The following is a 12,261-nucleotide window of genomic DNA, read 5'->3' as shown; positions in this document are numbered from 1 at the left end:
GCCACAGAGACGTGGGGTGATCACCTCACTCTGTTAGCTGACGTTTTGGAGCGGCTACGTCAGGCGGGATTGACAGCTCGCCCTTCCAAATGTCACCTTGGGTTCCGGACATTGGACTATTTGGGACATACCCTGAGCCAAGGCACGCTGTCCCCAGAGAAGTCGAAGGTGGAACAGCTGAGAAACGCTGCACGGCCCACCACGAAAACTGAGGTGAGGTCATTCCTGGGATTGGCCAGGTATTACCGGAGGTATGTGGCCAATTTCAGCGCGATTGCGGGGCCGTTGTCTGACCTAACCAAGAAACGGGCCCCGAGTAAGGTTATTTGGACAGATGCGTGTGAACATGCTTTCCAAACGCTGAAGGATAGACTTATATCCGACGCAGTTGTCCGTCTACCGGATCTGGCAAAAGACTTCGTTCTTCGCACCGACGCATGTGACACGGGACTGGGAGCAGTACTACTGAAGGAGCACGATGAGACGCTTTTTCCTGTCGCGTACGGCAGTCGGAAGTTGTCTGCTGCCGAGAAGAACTACTCCGTATCGGAGAGAGAATGCCTCGGAATCGTGTTCGGAATATCACGGTTCTATCGGTACTTATACGGGTGGAAGTTCATATTGGAGACCGACCACCAACCACTCGCCTATCTCGCGCAGACGAAATTGTCGAATGGACGATTGATGCGATGGTCGCTGTTCTTACAGCAGTACCAGATGCAGATCAGATACGTGAAAGGAACTGAGAACGTAGGAGCCGATTTCATGAGCAGGAGCGCTGAAATGGTATAGATCGCTGTGTTTATAAATATATTCATGTTCGTACTCAATGTGTAGTGTCGCGATGATTTTGTTCTTTATTTAGTGTACTAATGCCTTTGCATTTGAAATAATTTTGAGGGAATAAAATCCCGATTTTATTCTCAAGCGTGGGGGTGGGGTGGGGGTGTCACGTTTACCCCGACCCAGAGTAGCCCAGTTTGAAACATGTATAATCAAGGTAATTCTGACAAGCCATTGTTTGATGTTAAACATTGCCGAAGGCTAACACTAATCCCTTACGTAAGATTGCCGTGGTTAGAAGTGGAGAGAAAGACCTAGGAGCTGCGAGGCCGCCAGATAGCCAATTATCACCTAGATGTGGAAACGTTTGTCCAGATCAAAAGAAGTTGCCCGAAGAAGTGGGAGTGTCTTAACTTTTTTCCTGCAGACAGACAGCCAGGTTGAACTGGCCGCTAAGACGATTGGACAGGGTCACAGCGCCACCCAATCAGAATCGAGATAGGGGAGAGACCCTGATTTGGGTAGAATAATATCTCCGCGTCTTGCGGCAAGAATTAGTTCGCTAAGAGAAATTACCCAGAGGAGGTTAGCGTAACTCCGAATAGCCATTCGTTATTGGCGGGAAAATCTTGGAACAGGAAATTCTAAGTACAGACAGCTTCAAATAAGGGAGCTTTGAGGGACAGACCAGTTACAGTTTGGTCCCGTAGTCTCAGACAGAGAGACGGAGGAAAGGAGAAGAAAGGAGAGAAGTCAGGAGAAGTTGAAGTCTAGGAGGAAAAGGAGAGAGAAGGGAGGAAGAGGAAATTGGAAGCGAAATTGGAGGAGGAGATAGTCGAGAGGGAAACGGAGTCGAAGGGGGTGTTGGAGGAACGGAAGGAAGGAAGGAATTAGCGGGAAAGAAAGAGATGAGTAGACGCAAGGACAGGGGAAAATCGAACTCACACTGTAAATCACGGGATGAATTAGGCTGTCACTTGGTCGAGGGAAAGACGGGTGATTGAGGGTTTATCGTTTTTAATTGTCCAGTTAATTAAATTGTTATTAATTGGATTTCATCTTCATGTTCTCTATAATTTAGCCGTCGGCATTGCTTACTGGGGACTCAGAGCTGTAAATCTACCTCGTCACTAATTTAACTTTCTAACCCCACGAGCCAAGGGGGAACTTTCATCATAATTTAATTAATATATATTGGAAGAACCCCACCCCAATGCGTGCAAACGTCACACCCCCCTTCAAAATAATTCTGCGGTCGCCCCTGCATGATATACAAGATATAAGGAACAAATACTGTATTCTTTTTCGTCCAAATCATGGGGGAAAAAGTATGTATGTATGTATGTATGGGCGAAAAGGTGTTTAGAGGTGAAATCCGGGGAATTGGGGTTGAAGTGGACACTTGCCAACCACACCCCACTTGCCTCTATATGCGGGCACCCATGCACTCCCTCTCTCTCTCTCTGTGTATATCTCTATCTTATTCTTTAACAAAAAACAAGTTAACATGGGCGCCCGCAAATAGGGGCAAGATGATGGGATTTCACCTCTAAACATGTTTTGGCCTACAGCCGTAATACGTAATAGCAGACCACTACATACCCCCCCCCCTTGAAAATAAGTATGCGGTCGCCCCTGCATGATATACAAGATATAAGGAACAAATACTGTCTTTTTCGTCCAAATCATGGGGCAAAAAGTATGTATGTATGTATGTATGTATGTATGTATGTATGTATAGGCCAAAATATGTTTAGAGGTGAAATCCGGTGGATTGGGGTTGGAGTGGGCACTTGCCAACCCCACCCCCACTTGCCTCTGTGCGGACACCCATGCACTCTCTCTCTCTCTCTCTCTCTTATTATTCTTTAACAAAAAAAAACAAGTTAACATGGGCGCCGGCAAATAGGGGCAAGAGGGTGGGATTTCACCGCTAAACGTGTTTTGGCATACAGCCGTAATACGTAATGGCAGACCACTACATATCCCCCTCCCCCTTGAAAATAATTATGCGGTCGTCCCTGCATGATATACAAGATATAAGGAACAAATACTGTCTTCTTTTTCGTCTAAATCATGGGGCAAAAAGTATGTATGTATAGGATGCCTCCCACCTCTGATATTGTGCCATTTTTTAAAATTCTTTCTTTTATATTAGTGACTGAATTTTTGAAAGGCATATGATTTCTCCTACGCTTAAAGGGAGGTGTAAAACTGGTTCATGACTGGTTGTTAAACTCGACAGTGTATTCTTGTTCTGGAAAATATACGGTAAAGGACAGCCTTGATTCACTAACATTATTTGTCTACTGACTGCAAGCTACAGCGCTGCAGCGCTCCGAAGGGTTGATAGATATATATCACTGTAGCTGCAACGTGGCTCTTAGCTGATTCCTGCTCGGGTTTATCTGCCAGAACATCAAGATGTCCTCCATTCCTCAGCCGATCAAAAACCCTGAGATTAAATACACACAGGTAACAGTTGACGGTCGTAAGAGATTTTATGCCGACTCGTCGAAATGGCTCTCTTTTCTAACGTTTTACGAATTTGAGATTGGGTAACATTTAGTCATCCAGGGAATTGATGTGCATTTGATTAATTTAGAACCATTTTGACTAGGAGTTTTTCAATTAAAGAAAAAATAGTATCATGCGTGAACTTTCTAATATACCACACAACAACCCGCCGCCACAGGGGCTCGTATCGTGCTTACAATTTACCTGTCATACATGTATGTATGACAGGTCAAGTGTAAGCAACGATACGAGCCCCTTTGCACGCCTCGTGAAGAACGAGATCATTCAGACGACACGTAAGGGGCCGACCATTTATATTTTCTGTTGATTTCTTTTAGGTTTGGGGGTGGTAAAGGGAATTAGGGCACCCAAGTAGCGTAATATACATATATTTAATTATATACATTATATTAGTTGAAAAAAAATTAATTAAATTGAGGTAAAGGATAAACAAGGCCAGATTCAAAAGCCAACTCATGGATGCTGACGACTAAATCTGTGTTCTTAAAGTAATCACCGTCCATCCGGGGTCGTCCCACCTAGGGTACCCGGATACACCACTGTCGAAACAAAACGATATAATATATGTTTATGAAACTTGCTATGGTACCGACCGTTTAATTTTGGGGGCTTATGGAGGCCAGAAATTTTGCACAGGGGATGCCTGTAGACTTTGAGATCAAAGACCACAGTTTAATTACGGGAAGAAGAAAAATGGTTACAAGAAAATTAAAATTCTTCAGCAGCGACACGTGCCAAACTTTGTACAGGTCATGAACATGGGGTAAGGTTTGGTTTCGTGCTTTACATCACAGCAGCACAAGTACGGGTAGGTTATTTAGTGCTGTGGCAATTAGTGTTACCCATGGACACACTATGATAGCCAACCCACGCTGATCTGATCGTAGGATCAGAATGCTCACCCTTAAGGTCGTGAGTCTGGTTGGCTGACCACAGAGCTACTGCATCTCCACATGGGGTATAGAAAAAGCTAATTGATTCTGAGATCGAATGATTCAAAGGCAGTGTTGCTTTTACTGAAATAAAAATGGATTGTGCATAATAAATTTGTTCTAGACCATGTACATTGAGCAAAGTTTGTGCTTGCAGTTAGATATGGAAGAGACCGATTGATTAGGGGGTAGAAAACGTCAAGGTCACTTTTGGTCAAAGAATTTTGGGTTTTGGGGAATAATTTTTGTTCTATAGTTAGTTCTTTGACCAAAATTTGTGGATGGCTTGCATGCGGTGTAATAAAGAAGCCTATAGACTATGGGGTAGAAAGGTCAGCAGTCATGATCAGAGTAAATCTTATAATAAAAAAATAGCCTCAGCACATTCAGTTTTATTCAGAATTACATACCTTGCCCATTAGTCCAAGTCATTGAGACTACATGGTCACTAATCCCCAGTCAATTGTGTCCTACTGTGAGTTCCATTAAGGAGTCTGTTATACTGTGGCAGGTAGATAATGAGCCATTGTGGCTTGTTGGTCCCTCTCACCCAATAATTATACATTGGGCAGGTAGATAATGGACCATTCACTGTATTCTTGTTTCACTGGAGGCATGTTGGTCTTTCTCACTATGTAATTTATACATCAGGCTGGCAGATAATGGGGCGTTCACTGTATGGCTTGTTGGTCTCTCTCACCATATAATTTATACCTCAGGCTGGCAGATAATGGGGCATTCACTGTATGGCTTGCTGGTCTCTCTCACCATATAATTTATACATCAGGCTGGCAGATAATGGGGCATTCACTGTATGGCTTGCTGGTCTCTCTCACCCTATGATGTATACATCAGGCTGGCAGATAATGGGACATTCACTGCATGGTTTGTTGGTCTCTCTCACCCTATAATGTATACATCAGGCTGGCAGATAATGGGACATTCACTGTATGGTTTGTTGGTCTCTCTCACCCTATAATGTATACATCAGGCTGGCAGATAATGGGACATTCGACATTCACTGTATGGCTTGTTGGTCTCTCTCACCCTATAATGTATACATAAGATGAACCATGTATTAGTACTGGAGTTAGTGAATGAAGTATTGACCATCATTGCTCCAAGTTGTGAGTAAATTACTCAAAATTATGACCATAAGTTCTAATTGGCAAGTAAATTTTGCATAACAGTCACTGGCTGGTGACCAAACAAAAGATGCAATCTCATTGATATCAATCACGGGTATGTATCATTGCTTACAGTCTACCTATTAGTCATAAATGACATTGCTATAAAAACTACAAGAGAAGACACTTCTCATATGACCTATTTAAGAATCAATACTGATATTTTAAGCTACATTTTGCATAGTGTAATTTTGTGACCAAATGTTTATCAGTGGCAACTTTAGTTTTAAGTTGGTAGCCATTCTGTGAACAATACATTAGACTGACCTGTAGACTAGTCTGAGTTTCTTCTGACCCTTGCCACCCAATTTTTGATATTTGGACATTTATTTTGGGGTGTAGGGTCAGAGTCCATTCCCTATCAAAAAGTTGGAATTCGCCAACACCATTTGGTGTTGGCATGGGTAGCCGTTTTACTAGCCGGCCAAGCAAACTTGAATGACCTGTCATCAAAATATACCTGGATGAAATTGATAGTAACATGATTTTTTTTCTACACCCCAACATAAATGCCCAAATATAAAAAATGGGGTGACAAGGGTCAGAGGAAACGCGGACTACCTGTTGACCTGATCACACATTAGAATATTACAGTTAGTGAATGAAGTATTGACTGTGTATTAGAATACTACAGTTAGTGAATGAAGTATTGACTGTGTATTAGAATATTACAGTTAGTGAATGAAGTATTGACTGTGTATTAGAATATTACAGTTAGTGAATGAAGTATTTACCATGTATTAGAATATTACAGTTAGCGAATGAAGTATTTACTGTATATTAGAATATTACAGTTAGTGAATGAAGTATTTACCATGTATTAGAATATTACAGTTAGTGAATGAAGTATTTACCATGTATTAGAATATTACAGTTAGTGAATGAAGTATTTACCATGTATTAGAATATTACAGTTAGTGAATGAAGTATTGACTGTGTATTAGAATATTACAGTTAGTGAATGAAGTATTTACCATGTATTAGAATATTACAGTTAGCGAATGAAGTATTTACTGTATATTAGAATATTACAGTTAGTGAATGAAGTATTTACCATGTATTAGAATATTACAGTTAGTGAATAAGTATTGACTGTGTATTAGAATACTACAGTTAGTGAATAAGTATTGACTGTGTATTAGAATATTACAGTTAGGGAATGAAGTATGTACTGTGTATTAGAATATTACAGTTAGTGAATGAAGTATTGACTGTGTATTAGGATATTACAGTTAGTGAATGAAGTATTGACTATTAGAATATTACAGTTAGTGAATGAAGTATTGACTGTGTATTAGAATATTACAGTTAGTGAATGAAGTATGTACTGTGTATTAGAATATTACAGTTAGTGAATGAAGTATTGACTGTGTATTAGAATATTACAGTTAGTGAATGAAGTATTGACTGTGTATTAGAATATTACAGTTAGTGAATGAAGTATTGACTGTGTATTAGGATATTACAGTTAGTGAATGAAGTATTGACTGTGTATTAGAATATTACAGTTAGTGAATGAAGTATTGACTGTGTATTAGGATATTACAGTTAGTGAATAAGTATTGACTGTGTATTAGAATATTACAGTTAGTGAATAAGTATTGACTGTGTATTAGAATATTACAGTTAGTGAATGAAGTATTTACCATGTATTATAATATTACAGTTAGCGAATGAAGTATTTACCATGTATTAGAATATTACAGTTAGTGAATGAAGTATTTACCATGTATTAGAATATTACAGTTAATGAATGAAGTATTGACTGTGTATTAGAATAGTACAGTTAGTGAATAAGTATTGACTGTGTATTAGGATATTACAGTTAGTGAATAAGTAATGACTGTGTATTAGAATATTACAGTTAGTGAATAAGTATTGACTGTGTATTAGGATACTACAGTTAGTGAATAAGTATTGACTGTGTATTAGGATATTACAGTTAGTGAATGAAGTATTGACTGTGTATTAGAATACTACAGTTAGTGAATGAAGTATTTACTATGTATTAGAATATTTACAGTTAGTGAATGAAGTATTGACTGTGTATTAGAATAGTACAGTTAGTGAATAAGTATTGACTGTGTATTAGGATATTACAGTTAGTGAATGAAGTATTGACTGTGTATTAGAATATTACAGTTAGTGAATAAGTATTGACTGTGTATTAGAATACTACAGTTAGTGAATGAAGTATTGACTGTGTATTAGGATATTACAGTTAGTGAATGAAGTATTGACTGTGTATTAGAATATTACAGTTAGTGAATGAAGTATTGACTGTGTATTAGAATATTACAGTTAGTGAATGAAGTATTGACTGTGTATTAGAATATTACAGTTAGTGAATGAAGTATTGACTGTGTATTAGGATATTACAGTTAGTGAATGAAGTATTGACTATTAGAACATTACAGTTAGTGAATGAAGTATTTACCATGTATTAGAATATTACAGTTAGTGAATGAAGTATTTACCATGTATTAGAATATTACAGTTAGTGAATGAAGTATTTACCATGTATTAGAATATTACAGTTAGTGAATGAAGTATTGACTGTGTATTAGAATACTACAGTTAGTGAATAAGTATTGACTGTGTATTAGGATATTACAGTTAGTGAATGAAGTATTGACTATTAGAATATTACAGTTAGTGAAGGAAGTATTTACTGTATATTAGGATATTACAGTTAGTGAATAAGTATTGACTGTGTATTAGGATATTACAGTTAGTGAATGAAGTATTGACTGTGTATTAGAATATTACAGTTAGTGAATAAGTATTGACTGTGTATTAGAATATTACAGTTAGTGAATGAAGTATTGACTGTGTATTAGAATATTACAGTTAGTGAATGAAGTATTTACCATGTATTAGAATATTACAGTTAGCGAATGAAGTATTTACCATGTATTAGAATATTACAGTTAGTGAATAAGTATTGACTGTGTATTAGAATACTACAGTTAGTGAATGAAGTATTTACCATGTATTAGAATATTACAGTTAGTGAATGAAGTATTGACTGTGTATTAGAATAGTACGGTTAGTGAATAAGTATTGACTGTGTATTAGAATACTACAGTTAGTGAATAAGTATTGACTGTGTATTAGGATATTACAGTTAGTGAATGAAGTATTGACTGTGTATTAGAATAGTACAGTTAGTGAATAAGTATTGACTGTGTATTAGGATATTACAGTTAGTGAATAAGTATTGACTGTGTATTAGAATATTACAGTTAGTGAATGAAGTATTGACTGTGTATTAGGATATTACAGTTAGTGAATGAAGTATTTACCATGTATTAGAATATTACAGTTAGTGAATGAAGTATTTACCATGTATTAGAATATTACAGTTAGTGAATGAAGTATTGACTGTGTATTAGAATACTACAGTTAGTGAATAAGTATTGACTGTGTATTAGGATATTACAGTTAGTGAATAAGTATTGACTATTAGAATTTTACAGTTAGTGAATGAAGTATTTACTGTATATTAGGATATTACAGTTAGTGAATAAGTATTGACTGTGTATTAGGATATTACAGTTAGTGAATGAAGTATTTACCATGTATTAGAATATTACAGTTAGCGAATGAAGTATTTACCATGTATTAGAATATTACAGTTAGTGAATGAAGTATTTACCATGTATTAGAATATTACAGTTAATGAATGAAGTATTGACTGTGTATTAGAATTGTACAGTTAGTGAATAAGTATTGACTGTGTATTAGGATATTACAGTTAGTGAATAAGTATTGACTGTGTATTAGGATATTACAGTTAGTGAATGAAGTATTGACTGTGTATTAGAATACTACAGTTAGTGAATGAAGTATTGACTGTGTATTAGTATACTACAGTTAGTGAATGAAGTATTTACCATGTATTAGAATAGTACAGTTAGTGAATAAGTATTGACTGTGTATTAGGATACTACAGTTAGTGAATAAATATTGACTGTGTATTAGGATATTACAGTTAGTGAATAAGTATTGACTGTGTATTAGAATATTACAGTTAGTGAATAAGTATTCACTGTGTATTAGGATACTACAGTTAGTGAATAAGTATTGACTGTGTATTAGGATATTACAGTTAGTGAATGAAGTATTGACTGTGTATTAGAATACTACAGTTAGTGAATGAAGTATTTACCATGTATTAGAATATTACAGTTAGTGAATGAAGTATTGACTGTGTATTAGAATAGTACAGTTAGTGAATAAGTATTGACTGTGTATTAGGATATTACAGTTAGTGAATGAAGTATTGACTGTGTATTAGAATATTACAGTTAGTGAATAAGTATTGACTGTGTATTAGAATATTACAGTTAGTGAATGAAGTATTGACTGTGTATTAGGATATTACAGTTAGTGAATGAAGTATTTACTGTGTATTAGGATATTACAGTTAGTGAATGAAGTATTGACTGTGTATTAGGATATTACAGTTAGTGAATGAAGTATTGACTGTGTATTAGAATATTACAGTTAGTGAATAAGTATTGACTGTGTATTAGGATATTACAGTTAGTGAATGAAGTATTGACTATTAGAACATTACAGTTAGTGAATGAAGTATTTACCATGTATTAGAATATTACAGTTAGTGAATGAAGTATTTACCATGTATTAGAATATTACAGTTAGTGAATGAAGTATTTACCATGTATTAGAATATTACAGTTAGTGAATAAGTATTGACTGTGTATTAGGATATTACAGTTAGTGAATGAAGTATTTACTGTATATTAGGATATTACAGTTAGTGAATGAAGTATTGACTGTGTATTAGAATATTACAGTTAGTGAATGAAGTATTGACTGTGTATTAGGATATTACAGTTAGTGAATGAAGTATTGACTATTAGAATATTACAGTTAGTGAATGATGTATGTACTGTGTATTAGAATATTACAGTTAGTGAATGAAGTATGTACTGTGTATTAGAATATTACAGTTAGTGAATGAAGTATTGACTGTGTATTAGGATATTACAGTTAGTGAATGAAGTATTGACTATTAGAACATTACAGTTAGTGAATGAAGTATTTACCATGTATTAGAATATTACAGTTAGTGAATGAAGTATTTACCATGTATTAGAATATTACAGTTAGTGAATGAAGTATTGACTGTGTATTAGAATACTACAGTTAGTGAATAAATATTGACTGTGTATTAGGATATTACAGTTAGTGAATAAAGTATTTACTGTGTATTAGGATATTACAGTTAGTGAATGAAGTATTGACTATTAGAATATTACAGTTAGTGAATGAAGTATGTACTGTGTATTAGAATATTACAGTTAGTGAATGAAGTATGTACTGTGTATTAGAATATTACAGTTAGTGAATGAAGTATTGACTGTGTATTAGAATACTACAGTTAGTGAATGAAGTATTGACTGTGTATTAGAATATTACAGTTAGTGAATGAAGTATTGACTGTGTATTAGAATACTACAGTTAGTGAATGAAGTATTTACCATGTATTAGAATATTACAGTTAGTGAATGAAGTATTTACCATATATTAGAATATTACAGTTAGTGAATGAAGTATTGACTGTGTATTAGAATACTACAGTTAGTGAATAAGTATTGACTGTGTATTAGGATATTACAGTTAGTGAATGAAGTATTTACTGTATATTAGGATATTACAGTTAGTGAATAAAGTATTTACTGTGTATTAGGATATTACAGTTAGTGAATAAGTATTGACTGTGTATTAGGATATTACAGTTAGTGAATAAAGTATTTACTGTGTATTAGGATATTACAGTTAGTGAATGAAGTATTGACTATTAGAATATTACAGTTAGGGAATGAAGTATGTACTGTGTATTAGAATATTACAGTTAGTGAATGAAGTATGTACTGTGTATTAGAATATTACAGTTAGTGAATGAAGTATTGACTGTGTATTAGAATACTACAGTTAGTGAATGAAGTATTGACTGTGTATTAGAATATTACAGTTAGTGAATGAAGTATTGACTGTGTATTAGAATACTACAGTTAGTGAATGAAGTATTGACTGTGTATTAGAATATTACAGTTAGTGAATAAGTATTGACTGTGTATTAGAATACTACAGTTAGTGAATAAGTATTGACTGTGTATTAGGATATTACAGTTAGTGAATAAGTATTGACTGTGTATTAGGATATTACAGTTAGTGAATGAAGTATTGACTGTGTATTAGAATACTACAGTTAGTGAATAAGTATTGACTGTGTATTAGGATATTACAGTTAGTGAATAAGTATTGACTGTGTATTAGGATATTACAGTTAGTGAATAAAGTATTTACTGTGTATTAGGATATTACAGTTAGTGAATGAAGTATTGACTATTAGAATATTACAGTTATGGAATGAAGTATGTATTGTGTATTAGAATATTACAGTTAGTGAATGAAGTATGTACTGTGTATTAGAATATTACAGTTAGTGAATGAAGTATTGACTGTGTATTAGAATACTACAGTTAGTGAATGAAGTATTGACTGTGTATTAGAATATTACAGTTAGTGAATGAAGTATTGACTGTGTATTAGAATACTACAGTTAGTGAATGAAGTATTGACTGTGTATTAGAATATTACAGTTAGTGAATAAGTATTGACTGTGTATTAGAATACTACAGTTAGTGAATAAGTATTGACTGTGTATTAGGATATTACAGTTAGTGAATGAAGTATTTACTGTGTATTAGAATATTGCAGTTAGTGAATAAAGTATGGTATCGACCACATACATATTAGAATATTACAATTAGTGAATGAAGTAACAA

General features: G+C 35.1%; 1 protein-coding gene across 3 annotated transcripts in view; it reads left to right on the top strand.

The window, feature by feature from the left end:
• LOC149769903 (retinal dehydrogenase 2-like) overlaps positions 1-12,261 on the top strand; it is an 80,030-nt gene that overhangs the window by 21,293 nt on the left and 46,476 nt on the right. For 2 of the 3 annotated variants that reach the window (XM_089949673.1, XM_089949676.1), the window contains exon 1: positions 3,102-3,258. The exons of the other annotated variant lie outside the window; for it this stretch is intronic. In XM_089949673.1, coding sequence (XP_089805799.1) covers positions 3,208-3,258 — 51 coding nt within the window. In that variant the 5' untranslated portion in view covers positions 3,102-3,207. Of the gene's footprint in view, positions 1-3,101; positions 3,259-12,261 lie in introns of those variants that run through there. 3 annotated transcript variants of the gene reach the window in all.

Source organism: Sinohyriopsis cumingii, unplaced genomic scaffold (genome assembly GCF_028554795.1).
Source record: "Sinohyriopsis cumingii isolate HCF-2022 unplaced genomic scaffold, ASM2855479v2 utg003054l, whole genome shotgun sequence".
Taxonomy (NCBI): domain Eukaryota; kingdom Metazoa; phylum Mollusca; class Bivalvia; order Unionida; family Unionidae; genus Sinohyriopsis; species Sinohyriopsis cumingii.
Note: the sequence above shows the minus strand (reverse complement) of the source record. Positions and strands in the feature narration are given on the sequence as shown.